This window comes from Gracilinanus agilis, chromosome 1 (assembly GCF_016433145.1).
Source record: "Gracilinanus agilis isolate LMUSP501 chromosome 1, AgileGrace, whole genome shotgun sequence".
Taxonomy (NCBI): domain Eukaryota; kingdom Metazoa; phylum Chordata; class Mammalia; order Didelphimorphia; family Didelphidae; genus Gracilinanus; species Gracilinanus agilis.
Window position 1 is genome coordinate 732,231,839 of NC_058130.1, and position 24,292 is coordinate 732,256,130.

The 24,292-nt window shown below is 39.5% G+C and overlaps 1 protein-coding gene across 1 annotated transcript in view; it reads left to right on the forward strand.

Moving 5' to 3' along the window:
- The first annotated feature begins 4,301 nt into the window (after window positions 1-4,301).
- ELL (elongation factor for RNA polymerase II) overlaps window positions 4,302-24,292 on the forward strand; it is a 150,716-nt gene continuing 130,725 nt past the window's right edge. The window contains exon 1 of the mRNA XM_044672320.1: window positions 4,302-4,436. Within this exon, the coding sequence (XP_044528255.1) occupies window positions 4,302-4,436 (135 nt within the window). The remainder of the gene's footprint in view (window positions 4,437-24,292) is intronic.

Consider the following 24,292-nt stretch of genomic DNA (forward strand, 5'->3'; position numbering starts at 1 on the left):
CAGATGGAAATATATCTTCTTTAATGTCATTTCCATGATTAAAACTATATCTGTTTCTGATGTTCAGAAAGATTCAGAGGGAAGTGAGCTATCCTAGGTCTTTGAGACTAATTCAGTCAATCAGTTAGCAAATGCTCTAAAGCAGGGGTCAGCAACCTTTTTGGCTGTGAAAGCCATAAACACCATATTTTTTAAAATGTAATTTTGTGAGAGCCGTACAGTGCTCACAGTGCGGCTCCTGTAACAGCGCCTGAAAAAAAACTGACTTTATGGCTCCTGTAGAAAGAGCATATCTGGCCCTCAAAAGAGCCAGATATGGCTTGAGAGCCATAAGTTGCCAACCCCTGATCTAAAGAAAGGCAAGACAATCCCTGCTCTCAAGGAGTTTCCAGTCTAATGTCCTAATTTTCACAAGAGACTGGTCTTGTGGCTCCAAAGAGCCACTACACACACATATATATGTATATGCACATGTGTATATATATATATATATATACATATATATGTATGTATATACACACTCTACTGCAGATAAGGAAACTCTGAAAGGCTGGCCACATTGTTCAAATGCTGAACACACATTTACCTAAAACACTATTTTATAGAGAACTCACACAAGGCAAGTGCTCACACAGAGGTTGGAAGAAGTGATACAAGGACATTCCCAAGGTCTCTCTGAAGAACTTTGGTATCAATTATGAGTCATGGGAGATTGGCATAGAATGGTCCAGGAGTGGCCACGTCAAAGAAATCAATGTGTTCTATGAGCAAAGCAGAATTACAGTTGCTCAAAAGAAATGTGAGATATGCAAATTTAGAGGCATCTCCATCCCAAATGTCCACATTAGCATTTGTGCCCAGCCTGTGGTGGCACCTTCTGAGCTCGTGTAGGTCTGATCAACCTCAGTTGAACACACACACACACACACACACACACACATATCTGGACGTAGTGGTCATTTTGGTCCTCTTTTAATACAAAGAACAAACCACCACCACACCCTGCTCAATATTGACTTCTGGGTAGATTGATAAAGCAGCAAGAGCGTTAAATTTAAAAATGAGATCGTGGGTGGCCATGGGCCATGCACTTCCCCTGCCTGGACTCCTAGTTTTCTTTCTGTGAAATCAGTTGTTCACTTTGCAAATGGTGGGTCCAGATGACTTCTAAAGTCCATTCCGTTCACTCAGGTTTGCAACTTGGGAGTCATCTTCTCTTCTTCACTCTCCTTAACCTCCCCTATCCAGGCAGTTACCAATCCTTCCTGATTCTGTCTCCTCTGTGCTTTAGGGACTTCCAGTCCGTGATCACTTTTTATATATACCAGGGATGTCAAACACAATGCAGTCTCAATACTTCCCAGTGCAGGCTAAACCCGATGAAAATGTAATTGGGAACTATGTAAAGAAAATATAATAGAACATAGGTAATGGTAATATTGGTCTTCCAAGTCAATATGTGGCCTGCAGGGATCCTTACAGATGATTTTTTGGTTTCTTTTAGAGGCTGATACCACTGGCTTACAATACTGCAAAAGTCTCCTGAACTCTTCCTTATTGAAGCTTCTCCCTTCTCCAATCCATCTTTCTACATTGATATTCTGAAAGCAGAGATCTGACTGACCAATCCTTGCTCAGTACTAGATGAATCCTAGGAATACTTATTTGCCAGGATAAAATATTGAGTCCTCAGGCCCTTCATCACCTGACTCCGGATTATTTTGCCAAGCTGGTTACATATTATTCCCCCCCCCCCCCATATGCACTCTGTGTATGTGTGTATATGTGTGTACGTGTGTGTGCTCCCAATGGGGGTGACTTATGCTCTCTCTAAAATGTCACTGTCTCCGACACAGGACATTCCATGTCCTGTCTTTGAACAGGCTGATCCCCATATCCTCTCCTCTCCTTGGCTATGTCTCCTATAACCTTCTTTACTTCAAGGCTCATCTTTTACTAATGCTTCCATTCTTCAAGAGGCCTGCCTTGATTCCCCCAATTGTTATTACTTTACCTCAATATAATTTTATATTTTGGGAATACATCCTAAATTAATTTATCTATATCTTCAATCCAATTTATGCACAAGTCAAAAGACATCACCGAAATGGGGGCAGTGAGGTGGTTTAGTGGATTGAGAGCCAAGCCTAGAGATGGAAGGTTCAGATGCAGCCTCAGACACTTCTTAGCTGTGTGACTCTAGGAAAATCACTTAACTCCCCATTGCTTAGCCCTTACCACTGTTTTGCCTTGGATATGATACATAGTACTGATCCTAAGATGGAAAGCAAGGGTTTAAAAGAAAAAAGACATTACCAGTAATGATGTCATTTTGGTCCTCTTTGAGTATGAAGGACAACAACACTCAATATTAATAATATTAACTATTATTATCATTAATGATGAACTAATATTAACTATATTAATAAAACTAACATATAGTGCTTTAAGCTTTACATATATTAGCTTATTATAAACTCACAGCAACCCTATGAGTTGGGTGCTATTATTATTCCCACTTTACCATTTCCTTCTTCAGTTTGTTCTCTGGATGAGACAAACAGGGTTGAGTGACTTGCCCAGGGGCACACAGCTAGGAAGTATCTGAGGCTAGATTTGAACTGGGGGAAATTGAATCTTCCTAACTTCAGGGCTGTTGCTCTGGGCACTATGGCACCATCTGGCTGCTTTCTATTCATACTTTACAGATGGGGAAATCAAGACTGAGAGGTCATGCTGAGGCTAAATTTGAATTCAAGTTTTTCTAACTTCAAGTTCAGTGTCTTCCTTATGATCACTTATTTATAATAAAGGGGTCATTCATCAAGTATTCCTCTATAAGAATAATGTAACACTGGGGGGCAAAGGCTACCTTACTTTTTTCTTTGTATTCTTTTGTATTAGATACAAATTCTTCTGTATTTCTTTGTGTTAGATATATAGCCTCTAATGCAGTGCCTGGACTCTGGCAGGTGCTTAATAAATTCCTTGATTCCCTCTTCTGTCTCATTGTGTTTCACCAGTGTCCTCTGTACCTCCCTAGAGGGCTTGTTCTTCATCTCCAATTCTTAGCATCCATCCCCAGCTCTCTTCAAAGCTCATCTCTATGGGCCCTGCTTATAAGAGTCCCCATTCCCAGTTAATTCACTTGCATTTGGGGAATATATCTTTTGCATTGCTCCTCTCTCTAAAACACATATTTGGCAGAGAAGGTGCCCCAGCAGGTTGGGGATGAATGGCATTCCTGGTCCAGCTGCTGGATCCTCCTTAGCTCTCTAGAAGAATGTGAGCTCTGTGAGGGGAGCAGCATCTGATACCTCTGGTTTGGAGGAGATGTGAGTCTCTTCCCTTTGCTTATCTTCATTTCTTAATGCTATTATTTTGTTTATACAGAGATGCTTTCTCTTTATTAGCCCCATTCCTTAGCCTCAGCTCTTTAAGTCTGGAACTTTCTTTTGCTTCTCCTTCATCTCTTATTAGAGATAATAAGGTCATCGGCTGCATCCAGAACCATCACCAGTTGTCCTAAGTTTTGTCTTGCCGCTGGAGTTCAATGACTTTGGGAGAGAGAGTAAGATTGATGACTTTTGTGTGTCTCTGCCTCGCTGAAATTCAATTCATGTACAAGTCAAGGCATCAGTCCCTGATGTAGCTCAGGTCCTCTTCAAAAATGAAGGACGAGGGGCAGCTGGGTGGCTCAGTGGATGGAGAGCCAAGCCTAGAGATGGGAGATCCTAGGCTTATATCTGACCTCAGACGCTTCCTATCTGTGTGACCTTGGGCAAGTCGCTTGACCCCAGTTGCCTAGCCCCTACCATTCTTCTGCCTTGGAATCTATTCTAAGACAGAAAGTAAAGGTTTTTTTATGATTTTGACATCATAGCTCTACCGCTAACTACTTTTTTCAAGTCGTTTGTCCTCGGTGGATTGGTCAGTCAACAAACATTTATTAGGCGTTTCCTAAGGCAAAACGCAGTACCTGCCCTTAAGGCTCTTCCAGGTCTAATAGGGAAGCCCTGAGGTGTTTTGAGTTGTGGATTCCTGCTGGGGTCGCCTGCTGGCAGCAAGCCTGACCCCTCCCCATCGCGAGGTGGTCCCGCCCCTCCGTCCCCGGCTGTCAGAATGCCCCGCCCCTTTCCCCGGCTGCCTCCTCCCCTCCACGCGCCGAGTAGCCCTGCCAAGGACCTCAGCGCCGGCCGTGCCTCCTGAATAATGAATCACGCTGGCCCGGGTAGGGGCGGGGCTGAGGCGAGACGGCTACGACGCAGGCGCACGGCCGGGCCCGGGGAGAGGGTCGCAAGATGGCGGCACTGAAGGAAGCTCGGAGCTACGGGTTGTCTTGCGGGCGAGTGAGCGACGGCAGCAAGGTGTCTGTCTTCCACGTGAAGCTCACCGACAGCGCTCTAAGGGCCTTCGAGAGCTACCGCGGCGGTCAGGTGAGGGCCTTGGCTCGGGGCGCCGGCATTCCTCCGGCTTCTGTCCTCCCCTCCTCTGGGCTCCACTCTCCCGGGCTCCCCGCGCCCCGAGGCGCCTCAGCTGGACTGAGCGGAGTCGGGCGCGCGGTGGAGCCGAGGCGCAGAGGCCCCTCACCCAGCACCCTCTTGCACCCCCCTGCCTCTGCGCCGGGAGCGCGCTGTGTCCCGCTCCCCCCGCCCCCCTCAGCGGGGCGGGAGCCCCTTCCGGGCCCCCGTAGTTTCTGAGCTGTCCCCTTCCCCCTCCCCCGGCGGGTCTGTCCTGGCTGAGTGAGTCCGGCAGACCGGGTTGGATGGGGGGGGGGGGTGGTGGCAAGCAGGTGATCTCTTCTCCCATCCCCACCATATGGCTATCCATGGAAGTTTCCCTTCCCTCCCCCGCTTGCCTTTTGGGGACTGCCGCGGCTCGGGCCAGCCTGGGGTGCCCGCCTGGACCCCGCCTTACCCTTCTCGGTTGCGTGGCTCCTTGTCTTCGTGGCTCTGGCACCCGCGGGGTGCCCCCGCCTCCCCAGCTTAGACAACTAGAGGCACAGGTTCTCCTGGCCTCCTGGGATTGTCCCCTGCTTCCTCCTGAAGATTTTGGGGTTCTCTCACTGAAAGGAACCTTTGGGATGCTTCACCGATCTCCCGATTTCCTAAGTTAGTGTAGCTCTGGGTCAGTGTGGTTGGAGTGAGGGGACTCCTCTTCTTCCACGTTTCTAACCCCACTTTCAGCCATATGTTTCTCAGGGGCCTGGTACTTTAGGGCTGCAGTGCACAATTGAGCAAAGGTCGGGTGAGAGTGGGTGGGGTCAGTGGGTTTTGGGGATCAGTTCCCTTCCATTCCATCTAATCCTTGTCGTGGTCCCATGTTAGTGTGGCCACTTCAAGATTCATTGTGGGGGGCAGTTTCCTCGTGGTTGCTGCAGAAGTGTCTCTTGCTCTCTACTCACCTTTTCGGGATTTTAGGGGATGTTTCTTTAAGGGAAGCTAGGTGGGTGATAGTTTACGTTTAGATTGTCCTAACCCCAGGTCCCTATCTCTGCCCCTTCCACCCTTATGTATTTATTTGCTCTTCCTTTTAAAAAGTCTTTCACTGTAATAAAGGGTCTGAAACCCTGTCCTCTGTGTTCCCTGATTTTCAGGGACATTTTCTGCTTCTGCCTGGAATTTGAGACAAGGTAGGGAATGCTGTGGTTTGGGCTTCAGGTTGTTTTTAGGCTCATTAAGTAGGCCTTGTTGTCTTTGTGCCTCCCTCCCTCCAGTAGAAATTCACAGGGTTAGTTTTCTACCTCCTTTCCATCCTTAACTTCTTTTCTAGGTTATTTTGTTGTTCTTCACTAAGGGATACTAGGTGTGCTTCTGCTTTCAGGAGTCCCATACCCTTTAGGAAGAAAGGTGTAGGGTTAGAGTATGCTCTTCCAAATTCTTTGGTGGAATTCTGAAACTGAGGGTATGGCTTGGTCCTGCCTTTCCCTTTCTTAGGGTATCTCACACATAGAGAGAGGTTTGGCTGCCTGTCCAGAAAGGGCATACTTAGTTTTTGCCTTTGGGGTGATGGTGGAGGGGGTGGGGAGGATGTGAGTAGAGACTAACCAGGAAGGAATGCTGCTTTCTTTCCTGCTGGAGACTTGTTTAACACCATCAGGTAAGCTGGGAAATTTCATTGCCCTTATTTGTGCTGTCTCTCTTCTTCCAACTGTCTGCTATCATCCCCCTTTCCTGAGAAGCAGGTTTTTGCCCCATGAAATGGTTTTCTGGAATGACAGCAGGCCACCCTGAAGATGAGGTGTCGAAATCTTATCTGTGCTGGTGGTGTTGTAGGTAGTTCTAACTAATCAGCAGTTGAGGCAACTTTCCTAGAAACAGCTATAGAGAATTCATTAGTGATGTAAATAAAACTGTGGACTTGGTACCCTGGGAGGCATCTTAAGAGGGTTCTGTGGCTTTGTGAAACTAGGAAGTCCTAACTTTATCTAACACACTGAACATCTTTGTCTTAACCTGGCTGTTCAGGTGAGGCTGCTGCCTGGCCACCTAACCTGTTTCACTCATCAGAAATGGCCAGCTTGTGTATATACCATATGTTGTCATGCTACTATTTTTAATTTAGGGCGTGGGTTATATTCCATAACTTAAGTTGGATCATCTGGATCATCTTAATCGGAAGGTAAAGGTAATTGCAGTCTTTTAGGTTTATCAGAATTGTATCACAACTTTATTTAAATGTGCTTATCAGCTTTGTGTCAATGGTCACTTGGGTCAGAAATGGTTTGGTAAGTTTTCTTTAAATATTCATTTTTCTCAAAGTCATTCTGTGTAACAGGTTGTATTGAATTTGAATTTATTTTATTTTATTCCTTAGATGAACTATTATTTAGGGTTTTTAAAAAATGACATTCTCTTTTCTGTTACTCACTTCTCATTGACTCTTTCCCCCTTCCCCATCTTGTAGCAGAAGTACAGTTCAGGAAAGCAAGTAAACACGTTGACCCTGCCTAATACCTTAAAACCTTATTCTTTTCTTATAATCTACAGTCTTTTTCTGCCAAGAGGAGGAAGGCAAATTTCATTGTCAGTCTTCTGAAGTCATGATTTGGGCACTGTTTTTTTAGGTCAAAATTGAATTCATCTGGCAGTTTTCTCCCAGAAATTGTAGCATTTGTTCTTTAAAACTTTTTTTGGCATATTTTGCCTTTATATAATTTTTATTCTCAAATGTATTTCTATCCAAAAGATTTTAAAAAATGTAGTTCAGCAAAACCCACAATTCATCAGCTGAAACTGACATCAGTGTCACATGTTGTCTCTAATACTTCATATAGTTCCTGACCACTGCTGAGATGAAAGGGAAAAGTGTTCTTAATTTTCTACCTTTCCTGGTATAAAAGATGAAGATGAGCTTTGCCACAGAATTCAGTTCTGAAAACATTCAATAATAAGGAAAGAAGGAAACAAACATTATTAAGCACCTAGTAAGTGCTTTATGAATATTATCTCATTTGATTCCCATGACATCTTTAGGAGGATGATGCTATTACTATTTTATAGATGAGGAAACAGAGGCAGACAGAAGTTAAACGTAACTTGCCCAGGGTCATACAGCTAGTAAAATATTTGAATCCAAATTTGAATTCTGGTCTTCCTAATTTCAGACCCAGTACCCTATCCACGAAGTGACCTAGCTGCCGCTAAGCCTTTTTTCTTAGGGAAAAGGATAGAAGTAAAGCACAGTACCTAACCTCAACTCATTTACAATCAAATGTGGGAGATCACATTAACACAACTAAAAATAAGAAAAATTATAATATTACAACATGATATTAGATACTGAACTAGATAAGTTGTTTCCTCCAGAAATTTAGAAATGGAGAAGTCTGTGCCTTGCATTTAGTAGACCCTTAATTGATATTAAATTGAGCTTGTTGTTTGTGATGTCTTTTTAAGAGCGATCATGAAAGAAGGTACCTTCTAAGCTTGGGCTACAGGAAATAGTTTAATTTTTCATTTACTAATGGTTGTAGGAGAAAAGAGTTGGAAAGAAACTTAAAGAATTGGTTTATGGAACTGGATAACACTTATTAAAAACCACATATACAGATCTATAAACATCTAAAAGTTGTTGGGCCTTGGTCTTCAGGTTTTTCAAAGCAAAAGGAAAACTAGGAAATAATTAATTTGCTTCTTGTTGGGGTAAAATTTTTTTTAAACCTAGCATATATGAGAAAGAGGTACATGTTCCGGAAGGTCTTTTGAATTTCATTTTAACAGATTTTTGTGGATATGAATTGCAATCCTAACTATTTGAAAAGCAAGTATAAATTTTGTACTAGTCACTTAAAAAATGTTTGGAACTTCCACTGCTTTTTTTACCCTGGCATATTGCAGTGGATCTAACCCTGTGACTACTGTCTGGAACACTGACAAAAGATAAACATGTATTAATCTGAAAAGTTGTTGACTTTCAGTCTTTTGCTTGATTCTCTCTATGCTTAGGTTTTAAATCAGTCATTGAATACTTCATACAAATCTCACTACCAACACTAGATATATATTTTTCCCCATTAGGCAATTACAGGGGAGATGAACTATAAAGGTTTTTTCAGTTCAGGGCCTAGTGCAAATGCCATCTCTGTGAAGGCTTTCCTATTCATCTCAATGAGAAAAGTTCTCTTAACTTTTTTTAGGTTCCATTTATATTTCTCTCATGGCACAATCCTGCCTTAGATTGTGGTTATTTGTATATATCTTAAAAAAGAGAGAGAAAACCCTGTAGTCTGGTTAAGATGGGGCAATTACCTGTTTTTGTTTTTGGAGTGTCTTCTTTAGAAGTCTTTCTTATTAGATTTTAAGCATCTTGAGGACTGTCTTAACTCATCTTTGTAATTCTTCCTCCCTCCCCTAACAAAACCAAACTAAAAAAACAAAAACAAATCAAAAAACAGCTGGTGTGTTACCCATAAAAGGCACTCAGTAAATATTTGTTGAATGAATGTTCTGGGAATTAGCTTGGTTAGTGGTTTCAAGAGTCTGATCTGCTCTAAAGTGTGTGGGCCTGCTGCATAAGTCAACTAGGGCATATGCAAGGAAATCCTAAATTAGCTTCCATTTGTCTCCCACGCGCTGATGCCCCAGTAAGCTTGGTTAGTTTTTTCGTTCTTCTTCATTGCACATTATTATGCCTACCTTTTACCTTATGAATGTTGTTGCCAATGAAGTGAGGGACTAAGTCTGGCAATGATGGTGCAGTCCAGTTTTTACTTCTCCAGTACTCTTGACTCTAAAATTGATTATGCCCCTACTTTTTAAAAAGTGATATCTTCTGAACCAAAATATATGGGGACTTCAAATGCATCTGTAAAAGTTTGAGTTTCATACCACAGGACTCTTGCATTCTCTGGTGATCTCCCACTTAAAAAGTTGGAAAATACAGTCCAGTTGGCATAGCAAACTTTATAGATTTCAGACTCTCTCAGTCATAGAAATCATCCCTTCTTATTTTTGTTCTTTAAGATGAAGGAATGTAGTTGAAGGATGAATGTTAATGGTCCCACGTCTTGTTTCTTTACTACTTTAGGGCAGTGATGGGCAAACAACAGCAGGCAGGCCAGATGCAGCCCCCTGAAATTTCTATCTGGCTGCGTGACATTATTCCTAATCTGAAGAATACAATGAGTAGGATACAGTACAATGAAACTTTGAAAGAGTTGCCTTAGAAATAGCCTGACAGAAAAATTTCCTTTCCTTTGGCCCCTTCTTTAAAAAGTTTGCCCATCACTGCTTTAGGGGAATGATTTGATTTAGCCCTTCAGCAGTGATGATTGTCATCCCTTCTCTCCTGAGTAGATGGTCTTCATAAACTGCTGTGATCCCAATACCTGATGGTGGCTAATTTCTCTGGTGACAGACTTTTTTGGTCCTGGCTTGTCTTCTAATGACAGACACAGATGTTTGTCATTGGTAGTACTCATTGCCTTAGAATCTATTCCATACTATGCTGAATAAGTGCAGGAAGAATTAAGTATGGGATGTTTCTTGAAGTCAATGAAGATTTCAGTATGCTGGTTGGATTCCCTGTGGTGAACCATTTGGATTGCATGATAAAAATCTAGTGGGGATTGCCGGATTTATTTTAATTTTAATAGTTGGCGGGAACTCCCAAATCTATGAGATCATAGATTCATTTGAGAATATACTGATTGAAACAAAACTTTAATTTGTTCAGTGTTTTCAGTTCTTTCCCCTTGACAAGTATTAAACACTAAAAGATCATATTGCTAGAAAGTGGAGGAATCCAGACTCTTGGACTTAGGACTTTTCTCTCAGTTCAGTCCTCTTTCTACTGTACCATATTTTCCTTTTGACTTTAACTGATACTTTCTAATTGTTTGAGAATAAAAGACATTGTTTTCCAGTTTGGATATTCCAGAACATTCTGAAAACTGACCATGTGTGGCATTTGAAAGCAACTTGTCATATAGTGTATTAAATACCTGCAAGTTCTGGCCCAGTGTTTTCAGGAAGATGAGCCCTGTGAGTGAGAATTATTGATTAAACCACTGTGAACCTAGAGGGAAGTTGCAGAAGAGTTTATTATTTAGGTATTTAAATGTAATTAGCCCTGAGCTTTGATTCGTTAGGATTGTCATAGTTTATTATTCTTGAAGCAATTTTGATATCACTACAGTTTGTGACATTGGTGAATAATTTTTTGGATTGGAGCAAGCTGACTTGGACATTGAGAGAACAAGTATCGTCAGTGTTTTCTGTTGTTTATTATTCCCTTTTAATTCAGTAGTATCAGAAAATGCAGAGGATATTTGATTGATAAAATCCAGACCCATTAAACATTGGGGGGAAATTGACTTGAAATGTGTCAATCCTTGAAAATATTCTTTCTATTATTTGATGTTGTGTCTTAAAAACATTCGAGAGTGTTATTCTTTCATTTTTAAAAAGAAAAATTTGTACAAGTTATAGATTGTTGTCTTCTCTGTAAATTTTATGAGAAAGAACTGATTATAACTTACCTTTAAAATGATTTGATTACATTGGGAGTAAACCACTAATCACAAATAAACATTTTAAGAGGAAAAAATGTATTTGTGTGACTATGCTTTTATTTGGTGACTTGCCAATGCAATTAAGAGTTTGGTTAATTTGTCATTTTATCTTTAAAAAATATCTGGTATCCAGATAAATAGTTTAGAGTCTTTACTTCTTTACTGAATAAAAATACAGGAGAAACCCTCGTGTCTTAAATGGTGTGGAACGTACTTTGCTCTGACACTAATTATATCTTAAATGGCTTGCTCTATCTCCAGCCAAGTTGAAATTTAGTTTGCCATTGACTGATTCATACAAGTCATCATCATAATGGGTAGCTCATTTCAAGCACGTTTGAAAGAACAGTGCCTTCTTATTTCACAAAAGTTCATGAAATTTTTTAGCTTGTTGGTAAAGATAGGACAGATATCAAAAACTTGTAATGTGCTTTCAATAGTTATAATGATTCCAATTTCTGTAGTGTTTTAAAGTTTACAAAGCACTTTCCTTACAATAGCCTTCTGAGGTGGGTGATATATTATCCCCATTATACAGAGGCTCTTGGAGGTGAAGCCTTGACAGGTCACATGACTAACATGAGGCAGAATTGAGTCTGAGTCTTCTGATTGCCTGTCCAGGGCTTTTCCTCTCTTCCTTTTTTGAAGGGAAGTAGAATTTATATAGGAGAAATCAGAAACCCTGGAGCCTCAGTCCTGATTCCTACTTCCTGGCCACCTGAGCTTGGTCAGATCAGTTCCTGTATACCTCTGGAAAGTGGTGATTATAGTACTTATACTCTGTTGATCTCACAGAATTGTTGTGAAGAAATACTTTGCTAAATTGCAAAGCACTACATAAATATGAGGTGTTATTAAAGACTCCTCCTTTCAGCAAACATTTTTATGCTTTCTTTATGGTAGGTGCAAAAAAGATAGAATTTATATAAGATGTGATCTCTTCCATGGTGAAACTTAACATCTAGTAGGTGCAAGTAGGTAGCCTTTTTTGCATCCTAGCTTCATTGATAGTCTGGTGAAGCTTGTGGACCTGTACTCAAGAATCATGTTTTTAAATGCATCAAACAAAACATAGGATTACAAAGGAAACAATTTTATTGAAATATAATTATTTTTTAAAAAGTTCATAGACCTTTCCCATCTCCCCAACTACCTGAGGGAAGAGACAAATAGAATCAACTGTTACAGTTCAGAAAACTTATCTTAAAATCTCTGCTGTTGGTGCACATTTGTAAAAAGGGAAGGGAAAAAGATTTTATGGCTCGTTATAATATCAGTTTGTGCCAGCTAATCCTTGGGAGAGTAATACATTTTGGCTAGCTTTCTAGTTCTTCTAGCTAATCACACTCAAGAGGAAACAAGGAGAACACAGCTGGGCAAGCCCAGGTAAGGCTTGGATTCACAACAGCAGCTCAGTCTAGTCAGAGATAGACCCAGAAGACTGTTAAGACTTCATTTGGTGGTTGCATTCATATTCGTGGGTGCTAAATTGAAATAACCTCCGCTAATTGTGAGTTTTAATTTTTCATTCAATTTTTGCCTTTCTCAGAAACAAGTAAATGATTACAGACTATGAAAATGAACATTGAATTAAGCTATGACACTTAGAGTTATTTATTTTAAACCCTTACCTTTCATCTTAGAATCAGTACTAAGTATTCGTAAAGGCTAAAGCAGTTGCTTAAGTAACTTGCCCTGGGTCACACAGCTATGAGGTGTCTCAGGCCAGATTTGAAACCAAGATCTCTCTCTCCAGGCCTGCCTCTCTATCCATTGAGCCACCTAGCTGCCCCTAGAATCATAGACTCTTTTAAGTATTGAGTATTTATTAATTAAGTATATTAATTAAGTATTTATTAATTAAGTATATTTTAATAAAATTAATAATTTTTTAAAATTTTTTTAAATTTTTAATAAAATTAAGTATATTTTAAGTATTTAAGTATTAAGAACCTCTGAGCTATTCTAGCCCAGTCCCAGTTGGAACTGTGAATTTCTTCCATAGCATAGCTGGCATTTTACATAGCTCTTAAATTTTTACAGAAAGTTTTATTGTTTGCTCCTCATAACATTATTATTTGATCCTCAGAGCAATCCAGTTAAGAGTAGATACAAGAATTTTAATATAATTTTATAGATAAGAAACTGAGGCCCCCAAGACTAAATGGCTTGCCCATGGGTCACACAGCCAGTAATTTTAGGAGGCAAGATTATACTTCAGATCTCTGCTTATTCCAAGTTCAGCTCTTTGCATGATTCTATGTTTCTTCTCATTGACAGTGGAATAGTCAGGAAGCCAGGACCACTAGACTGAAGAGTCAGGGATTATATCAGAAGACTAGAAAGGTAGGAGATGGCTTTGAATGCCAAACTGAGCATTTTGTATTTGTTCCTGGAGGCAGTAGGAAGCCGCTGGAGTTCATTAAGTAAGTGGATGACATGGTCAGACCTGTGCTTTAGGAAAACCACTTTTGTGAATGAATAGAGGATGTACTAGAGTGTGTGTATGCGAGACTTGCTGACCCACCAACAGGCTATTTTAATAGTCCAGGTTTGAGCTGTTGAGAGCCTTTACTAAATGGGTGACAGTGTCAGAGGAAAGGAGTGTGTATTTGAGAGCTCTTGCAAAGATAAAATCAACAGGCCTTGGTAACAGCTTGGATACAGGGGGTGAAAGATAGTGAGGAATCCAGGATGACTCTTAGGTTGTGAGCCTGCAGAACTGATGATAGTGTTGTCCTTGACAGTAATAGGGAAGGTAGAAGAGGGAGAGAGTTTGGGAGGAAAAGATAATGAATTCTGTTTTAGACATGTTTTCAGTTGGAGATGTCTGAATGGCATTTGGAGATGTGAGACTGGAGGTCAGAGATTCAAGGAGTATATGTAGATTTGAGGGTCATTAGTAGAGATATGGTCATTAAAACCATGGGAGCTGCTGAGGTCACTAAATGAAGTAGTATAGAGGGTGAAGAGATGAGAAAAGGGCCCAGTACAGAGAGCTCTTTGGAATAGCTCCCCTTCACTCCCCTTGGAGGCCATAACCTGGATCTAGATCCAGCAAAAGGAGACTGAGGAACTGTCAGGTAATTGGAGAACCAGGAGAGAGTGGGGTCTTGAAAATCTAGGGAGAAGAACATATCAAGGAGGAGAGTGATCCAAAGGCCACAGAGCTTGAGGAGAATGAGGACTTGAGAAAAGACCACCATTGGGTTTGATACCTAAGAGATCATTGGTAAATTTGGTGAGAGTTTTTGCTTGAATGGAGTTGGAAATCAAACTGCTGAGTGCTAGGGATACACATAAAAGCAGGAGGGGAAAAGGCAAGTCCCTTGTAGTCTTATGGTAGAAGAAAACATTTAAAAGAGTGCTGAAGAAAGGGGCATAGAATGCCTACATGATTGGGAAAGCCAGGGCCCCTCCCCAAAATGGAAACCTCAGGAGAAATTCATTAGTGGGAGAAGGGGATTTTAGGGACAGAGGAATGTCCAATGTGTAAAGTCATCTGAGATGTGGTCAATGAAGACTGGAGAGGTAGAAGCAGAGCCAAGAGAGGAATGAATTATAGAATTATCTGAGGCAGGGTTCGAATTCTAGTTTTCCTGACTCCAGGTCTGCATTGCTGTACCACCTAGCTGCCAAAATCATTGTAAAATATTTAACAGTACCTAACACATAGTAAGGGTTATGTTATTATTTTGGAATAGGCTAGAAATAGTTTTTTTTTACTTTTTTCTATTGTTTCTACAAATGCTTTATAAATTATTTCAATGAAGGAAACTCCTCAATTATGATATACTTTCCCCTAGATCATCTGAGCAACACTGTCTTTGTTTTTCTTTTCTTTTTGAGGAACTAATTTTTTAAGGTACATTTTGTGCCACCTTTGCAAATATCTTGCCCATGTAACTATAACTGATTATAATTAAAGAAATAATGGGCTTTTTGTGTATCTAAATTTTCTGTACAAAGCAGTGAAGATTCTTCCCTCTCTTATTGCCCTCTTGTTCTTCTTCATCTTGTCCTGGTCCAGAAGCAGTGTTATCTGATCTGTGCTGGCCTTTCCTCTGATGGTAGAGGGAGTCATTTCCTTTTGAAATGTCACTCTATCTCAGAGGACAGGGATCAGCATAGATTATTGAATGTATCCCGTCCTTTTGCTAAAGCCTGATTTTACTCTCGGGTGGATTCTGACACCACAGTTTTTATACAAATGGATTTGTTCTTTCTTTCTAGGTCTGCTCAGTAGCTTCCCTTTTTGGCTTTTGGAGGAAAAAAGTCTGATTATAATAGCAATTTCTCTAATTATTAGCAAGGAGTTTCTAGTCATTTAATTCTCCTCTGTTTTCCTCTTTTGAAACAATGAGATTGTTACTACTCTAGTTTACCTATTTCTGTTTTAAGAGCAACTATACTTTCTGGTGAAAACTGCTGTTTGTTTTTTCTTATGAGTTATACTTGGAAAAGAAGATTCTAAGAAATTTCAATTGTCGACAAACATTTATTTTTGAAAATTATTTTTTTCAATCAGCAAAAATCCACCTTCCTTCCCTCTTACCACAACCCTCCATTCCTCAAATAAGAATGAGAGAAAAACAAAAACCCTATTACAAACATGTATAGTCAAACAGAACAAATGTCCACATTGGTCATGTCCAGTAAAAAGATCTCATTCTGCACTCACCTTCTCCATTAGGAGGTATAGTTTAGGTGTAGGTTCATTGTTAGGCCTCTGGAATGGAGGCTGGTCATTTTGATGATCAGAGTCCCTCATTCTTTCAAAGGCATTTGTCTTTACCATATTATTGTCATTACTCACTTCACTCTGCATCAGTTCATATGAGTCTTCCCAGGTTTCTCTGAAACCATCCCTTTCATCATTTCTTAAGGCACAATAGTATTCCATCATATTCATGTATCATAAATTTCAAAAAGCGTTTAAGAATCTACTATTGTGTGCCTGTTATTGTGCTAAGTGCTAGGGATAGAAAGAGAGGCAGAAACTCATTTACTATTTTCTAGGAGTTCAGATGCTAATGGGAGACAATATACAATAATTATATGTTATTGTTCTGTCATTTAGTCATGTCCAACTCTTTATGACTCCATAGACCATAGCATAGTAGGCCCTTCTATCTTCTACCCTCTTTTTAAGTTTGTTCAAGCTCATGTTTGTTGATTCCAATTTATCCATCTCATCCTCTGCCCTCCCATTCTCATTTTGTCTTCAATCTTTCCCAACATCATGGTCTTTTCCAATGAGTTCTGTCTTCTCTTTATGTGACTGAAGTATTTAAGCTTCAGTATTTTAGTTGACCTTTCAGTGAATAGTTTGAATTAGCTTAAGTATTGATTTATTTGATTCCCTTGCTGTCCAAGTGACTCTCAAATCTTCTTATGCAATATTGATCTTTGCAGCATTGGGTTTTCTTTTCATCACCAGACACATCTGTGGCTGAGCTTTCTTTCAATTTTAACCTACCACCTTCATTAGTACTGGAGCGACTTGTAATTGTCATCTACTCTTCCCAGTAGTAGATTGGGTACCTTGAGAAGCTCAAATTTCCCTGTCATCCCTTTTATCTTTTTAATACTAGTCTATTAGTGTTTTGTGGCAAAGATACTAGAGTGGTTTGCCATTTCCTTCTTTGGTGATCAACTTTTGTTAGGATTCTTTACTATGGCATATCTGTCTTGGGTAATTCTGCACAACATAAAGGCTCAGTAGTTTTTATTGATCTGTACAGGTCCTTCCACCATGACAAAAAGGCAGTGATCCAGACCCAATTCAGTAAACATTTATTAAACTCCTGCTAAAGTCTGAGGATACAAATGAGAAAAAGGAAGACTGTCCCTCCCCCTAAGGAGCTTACAATCTAATGGGAGGAAATCTACATACCAAAGGAAGCTGACTAACTGGGGAGGGACAAGGAGAATTTGGGGGTACTCAGTGCTGAAGCATGATATATCAGGGAGAGGAAACCAAGCTGAGTTGCTGATGGAAAATGGAGTTCCCTACAAAGATCTGAGCCCTCTATAAAAAGGAAGGCATTGAAAGGAGTTTATTGGTCTACTCTTCAGTCAAAGAGAGGGGAGAGGTCATAGAAAAGTGCTGAGAAGGTGCTGAGTCAGTCTGCTTGATGAGATTTCAGGTGATCAGCTTCTCTTTAAATCATAATCTAAAAGAAAATTCCCCCTTTTATAAAAGGTGAAAAGAAAGTTTAGATGAAAAGAAAATGTTGACTTAAATAACTTGAAAGGCTTGATTTTAATTCTTAGAAATAAAAAAGCAGAGGGCATGATCACAATTCATAATTTAAGGTTAGGCCATTTCTTGGTTTTTGTGTGGGGACTTTTTTTATGTTGGAATTTGAGATGTTTCTGCTGTTGATTTTAAAGAATTAGATGTTCAATCTGGAAAAAAGTTTTGAATCAGAAGGAAGATATGGTAACATGCTGGTCATATTGTGTCTTCTGACAATTGGTTCTCTGTCTTATTGCATGTTTTCTTCCAAGCACACTGGAACCTAATTATAATACTGTCCTCAGGTTTGTGCTTTAGGGTCATTTCATGAAGCATAAAGTTTTTTTAGGGCTAAATAAACCAAAACTGAAGAGAGTAGTGGAAAGGTCAGTGGACCATGGATTGGAAGGGCTGGGTTTGACTTAGTTTGAGCAAAATAGGTCAAATAATCTAACCTCTCTGACTTAACAGTTTTCTCATCTGAAAAAAGAGGTGTCTTCCCAACCTACCTCACAGGGACACTGTAGGGATGAAATGAGGTAAGATATATGAATGTACTTAATAAATGATACTGAAATTATTCTTTTTTTACATTTTGGGAAGAAAATGGACAAATTAGAAAGATTCTAGGGGAATGAGATTAGGAGAGGGAACTTGAAACTATGTCATGTGAAGATCAGTTGAAGGAATTGGGAAGGTTAGCCTGGAAAAGAAGACTAGAGGGAATATGATGTTTAAAATATTTAAAAGGCTGTTTTCTGAGAAAGGAATTAATTGTGTCTTGTGTGACCCCAGAGAGCAGAATTTAGAAGCAATGTGTGTAATAGCGACAGCATAAGGAAAACCAAGATGAATACTTTTAGCATGCAAAAGATAAGGAAACTCAGGCAAGTGGATTGAAGTGACCTTTGAGGGTCCTTCTAGAGTTGAGCTTCTATAATTCCCTATGTCTATGAGTAATTCCTATTATTAAACTAAATTAATAATTTTGTTAATGATTTGGGAGTCAAGTAAAAGCAGTGGATCTGGTGACACATAAAAAACTGGTTTCTGGCAGAGAAGGTATAGGGATCCATCTGATTTCTACCAAATCATCCTCCAAAAAGCAATGATATAATGCCTGAAAATAAATTCTGGAGCAGCATAATCCACAAAAAGACAAGATGAAAAGTAATTTTTCAGTCCAAAACAACTTTGAAGGCTGGCATGAGGTATCTAGCAGTGCACCAGGGTAGAGGTGTGGCACAGAGTACTAGGATAGGCCTCATAAGCAATAGGCCTCAGCCACAGATGGTTAGGGGGTTCAGACAACTGCTCAGAAAGAGATTACAGAAGGTCCCTTTGCTGACTCTGGGTGCAAGATTCTGGTTGCATTGCCCATATGCAGAACCAGGTCACAGCCTTAGGGTGAGGAAGAACAAGCAACTCTTGCAGTCATAGGGGAGCAGGGGACCTTGGTCACAGTTCCAAGGGGTAAAAGAGTGCTTGTGGTTACTCACAGACCAGAAGCATAGGCTGGAAGGAAAAAAGATCCCACCAGAATAACTCCCAGGAGTATTATAGACAAATTCCAAAACTCCCAAGTCAAGGAGAAAATATTACAAGCAGCAAGAAAAGAATTCAAATATAATGGAGCCACAGTCAGGATAACACAAGACTTAGTAGCTTCTATATTAAAGGCTTGGAGGGCTTGGAATATGATATTCCAGAGGGCAAAGGAACTAGGACTTCAACCAAGAATCTAGCAAAATTGAGCATAATCCTTCAGGGGAAATGGGTATTCAATGAAATAGAGGACTTTCAAACATTCCTGAGGAAAAGACCAGAGCTGAATGGAAAATTTCACTCTCAAATACAACAATCAAGAGAATCATAAAAAGGTAAACAGGAAAAAGAAATAAAAAGACATACAATAAGGTTAAACTGTGTATATCCCTACATAGGGAGCTGATTCTTGCAATGCTAAGGAACTTTGTCATTATTAGAGCAGTTAGAAGGAGTATAAGTAGGTTGAGGGTGTGAGTTGAATATGATGGGATGATATAAAAAATAAAATAAAATTAAGGCATGAGAAAGACCATATACAATTGGGTTTAGAAAGCTCTCTTACTCTACAGGAAAATATGAGGGGAAGGGAATAAGAAGAGGGGGGTAGGGCTGATAGAAAGTGGTTAGTGAAAGTAATACATGGTAATCATAATGGTGCAAATTTTTTTTTTTACAAATATCTCTAATAAAGGCTTCATTTCTCAAATACATAGAGAAATGAGTTGAATAATGTAAGCTTACAAGTCATTCCCCAATTGATAAATGATCAAAGAATATGAATAGGCAGTTCTCAAAAAAGTAATTAAAGCTCTCTATAGTCATTCAAAAAGTGCTCTAAATCATTATTAGTTGGAGAGATGCAAATTAAAACAGTTCTGTGGTATCATCCCACACCTATCAGATTGGCTATTATGATAGAAAAGGAAAGTGATCAAAACTTGTAGGGGCTATAGAATACATGGTCTGGGGAGTTGTGAATTGATTTAGTCATTCAGGAGAACAATTTGGACCCATGCTCAAAAGGCTATAAAACAGTACATACCCTTTGATCCAGCAATACCATTAGTAGGTTTGTATCCCAAAGAAACAGGAAAACAAAAAGAGTAAGGATATATATATATTTAAAGCAGTTCTTTTTTTGGGGGGGCAGAGATTTGGGAAGTGAGGGGATACCCATCAATTAGGGAATGGCTGAGTAAGATGTACTATATGATTGTAATGGAATACTATTGTGCTATAAGCAGTGACAAGCAGGGGGAGCTGAGAAAAACCTGGAAAGATTTAACATAAACTGAAGCAGAGTGAAATAAGCAGAACCAGTAGGACATTGTACAGTGACAAGAATACTTTAATTGAATGATTGTGGAAGGATTGTGAATAATAGCCATCCTCAGCAATACAGCGATCCAAAACTATCCCAAAGGATTCATGGGGGAAAATGCCGTCGACTTCTAGAGAAAAAGAACCAAATCTAAATCTAGACCAAAGCAACTTTTTCACTTTCTTAATGTATTTTTTTTTCTATTTGAGTATTCGTCCATAAAAGGATTAATATGGGAAAATATTTTAATGGATTTCATATGTAAAATCTACATGAGATGCTTATCATCTCAAAGGGGTCAAGGGGGTTCAGGGAGGGAGGGAGAGAATTCAAGACTTAATATTCTTTGAAAAATGTTGAAACTTTTTTTTTTTAAACCCTTGTACTTCGGTGTATTGTCTCATAGGTGGAAGATTGGTAAGGGTGGGCAATGGGGGTCAAGTGACTTGCCCAGGGTCACACAGCTGGAAAGTGGCTGAGGCCGGGTTTGAACCTAGGACCTCCTGTCTCTAGGCCTGACTCTCACTCACTGAGTTACCCAGCTGCCCCTGAAACTGTTTTTACATGTAATTAATTGGGGTGGTGGTGGTAAAAAAGAACTGGCTTTCCTGGGAGTCCTCTTAAAATGAAAGCTTTCTAAGAACTGTTTGATTCCATCCTCCAGTCTGGAGTGTACTGATGAGATGTACCAATGTTGATCTATGTCTATGTCTGTATCTGTAGCTATCATTTATAACTATATATATTTATACAATATATACAAATGTATATATACAAGTAAGGGAAAGAGGAAAAAAAAGAAATGATATTTTTTAGCAAATGGCATGAAAATCTATGATATTTATAGACCATATCTTAAAGGGTCAGGATGGTTGCTGTTATCCAAGAATCCAATTTGTTTCTATAATAATCCTATATGGACTTAATTTAGGGCTGTCTTCCACTTGCACACTGAGGAATGAAATGAGTTCCAGATAAAATTAGTAGGTCATATTTAAGAGAGTGATTTTAGGGATATAAAACTTCTTATAGGCTATCCTATGCTTTTCATCATTCCCACATCCCCACCCCTATCAAGATTTACTTAATTAATAATCCATCTTTTGCACCTCAAATTCATCATGTCCCAAAACCTGTTTCCTCCTTTCTTATTTTCTATGTTTCTGAATTATCTTTATCCTCCTTGATCACATCTATTTATTTTGATCACCAAGTCCTGTCTATTCAGCTTTTGCAAATTCCTTTGTGTTCATTCTCTTCTTTTAGTCCTCTTTGCACTAATTGTCTTTCTTCCAATGTCTTCCCAGACTTCAGTCTCTATTCCAATATATTCTACAAATTTTTTTTCCTTTGTGAAATTTTCTTATTATATTTGTTTTTTAATTGTCATTCCCCTGCTCAAAGAACAACTTCTATTGCTGTAAATTAAAGATCAGATTACTTAACCAGGAACACCCTAACTCTAGCCTACCTTTTTAGGCTCACTCCACTTCTTAGGCTTCCATACAGGTGGCCTGTTCACATTTTTCGTGCTTCCTTAGCTGTTTCTTCTTGCTAACTTTTTTTTCCTCTGCCTGGAATGTTTTAATTTCTTCTGGAATGTCTTCCCTTTTTTTCTACATCTCCACCTTTACTACACGTTCTTCAGAGCTAGTTCAAATGCTAGCCTCATTATCTTTTTCCCAAATCCTCCTTCTTTTCATATTTTCCTCTTACTGTTGAAGGTATCACCATGCTCCCAATCATCCAGGCTTTGAACCTAGCTGTCATCTGCAACTCCTTACTCTTCCTCATCCATATCTAATCAGTTGTCAAGTCCTATTGTTTCTTCCTTCTTAACATCTCATTATATATGCCTCTTTCTCTCCTCAGACACTGCTTCTTCCCTGGTGCAAGGCCTTCATCACCTAATGTCTGTTCTATTGCAATAGTCTATTGGTGAGGCTACCTGCCACAAATTTCTCCCCATTCCAGTCTATCTTTGCAGTCAGATTAATCTTTTTAAAGTGCAAATCATGTTAACTTCCTCCTCTCTTATATGTAGACAGTGTCTATATATGACCTTCAGGATCAAATATAAAATCTTGTTTGCCATTCAAAGCCTTTTATAACTTACCCCTTTCCTACCTTTCCAATCTTCTTACACTTCCTGCTATCCTCCTCCCCTTTTCAATCCAGAGACATATTAGCCTTCTGGCTATTCCTTTCACAAGACACTCCATCTCTTGGCTCTGGATGGTTTCTCTCTTTCTCATGCTCATGCATGAAATGCTCTCCCAGTTTCTGTATCCTGGTTTCCTTTAATCCCACCAAAAATCCTGCCTTCAACTGGAAGTCTTTCTTGATTTCTGTTCAATGCTAGTTCCTTTGCCCTGTTGATTATCTCCAATTTATACTGTAAATCTGTAGTTTCTTTATATGTAGTTGTTTACGTATTGTCTCTCCCATTAGATTGTGAGCTTCTTGAGAGCTAGGGACTGTTTTTTTTTTTTTAAACCCTTATACTTTGGTGTATTGTCTCATAGGTGGAAGAGTGGTAAGGGTGGGCAATGGGGGTCAAGTGACTTGCCCAGGGTCACACAGCTGGGAAGTGTCTGAGGCCGGGTTTGAACCTAGGACCTCCTGTCTCCTAGGGACTGTTTTTAACCTTTCTTTTCATCTTCATGCTTATAAGTTGTGCTTGGCATGTAGGAGGAGCTTATTAAATGCTTATTGACTTATTGAAGTCACTTCTCACTAGGCCTTAGGTTCTTCATTTGTAAAATTGAACAAACATTTATTAAGCTACTATTAAGGGCAAGGCATCAATGATTCAAAAAATTAACAAAATAGTCCTTGACCTCAGAGAGATTGTATTTTCCTGAGGAATACAACAAAATTTATATTTACATAGGACTTTAAGGTTTGCAAAGACCTTGATTTATATTTTCAGTTTATCCTGCAAGACAAACTTGTTTGGTGAGTGCCATTAAGTATTATCCTTATTTTTCAGAAGTCAAGTGATTTGCCCAGAGAGACAGCCAGTGAGCTGACTGAGATAGGATTCAAAGGCAGTTTTCCTGACCCCCAAGCTCACCATATCATGCTTCTTTAACATAGGAACTGACAAGTAAATAGAAAGTAATTTGAGTAGAAAGAGTTTTGATAACTAAGGGATCAAGGAAGGGACCAGGAAAGTAGGAGGTGCTAGCTGAGTTGAGTTTTGAAGGAAGGTAAGGATTTTGGAATATAGAGGTGTAGGTGTGGAGTTCATTTCAGACACAGGAAGTAACTGGTTGAAACAAGAGATGTGGAGATGATGTGGTTATTTTAGGAAATATTTCAGTTTGGTTGGAATGTAGAGTTGATGAAAAGGGGTGGGTAATGTGAGACAAGTATAAAAGGTAAACTGGAGAAGGCTTCTGGAGGTCTTTAATAGTTGAGTCAGCAGTTTGAAAAAGATCTGGGGGTTTTGGTGGATTTGCAAACCCAGTATGAATCAGTAATTTGATATGTGACAGTCACAGAAGAAAAATTCTAATATAATTTTGAGTTGCATTATGAGGCATAGATTCCAGGAATAAGAAGATATTATCATTGTACTCTAGCCCTCATCAGGCCTCATATGGAGTCCTGAGTTCAGTTTTAGGCACTGTGATTTAACCACATTGATGGTTGTAGAGTGTCTAGAGGAGGGTAACCAAGATGAATTTGAGTATATATTATATGCTGATCATTTGGAGGAACTGGGAATATTTAGCTTGGTGAAGAGAAGACTTAAGGGGGATAAAATAACCATTTTCAAGTATTTGCTATCCTATGGGAGAATGATTAAACTTGTCTCCTTGGGCCCAGAGAGTTTACTCTAGAACAAGGGTCAGCAACATATGGCTCTCTAGCCATATCTGGATCTTTTGAGGGCTAGATATGGCTCTTTCTGCAGGAGCCATAAAGTCCATTTTTTTTCAGGCACTGTTAGAAGAGCGCGCACTGTGAGCACTGTACGGCTCTCACAAAATTACATTTTAAAAAACGTGGTGTTTATGGCTCTCACGGCCAAAAAGGTTGCCGACCCCTGGGCTAGAACACAGATGGAAATTACAAAGAGACCTATTTAGGCTTGATGTGGGAGTCTCAAGTCTCTTAATTCTTACCAATTAGAGCTGTCCAGAAGTGGAATGGGCTGCTG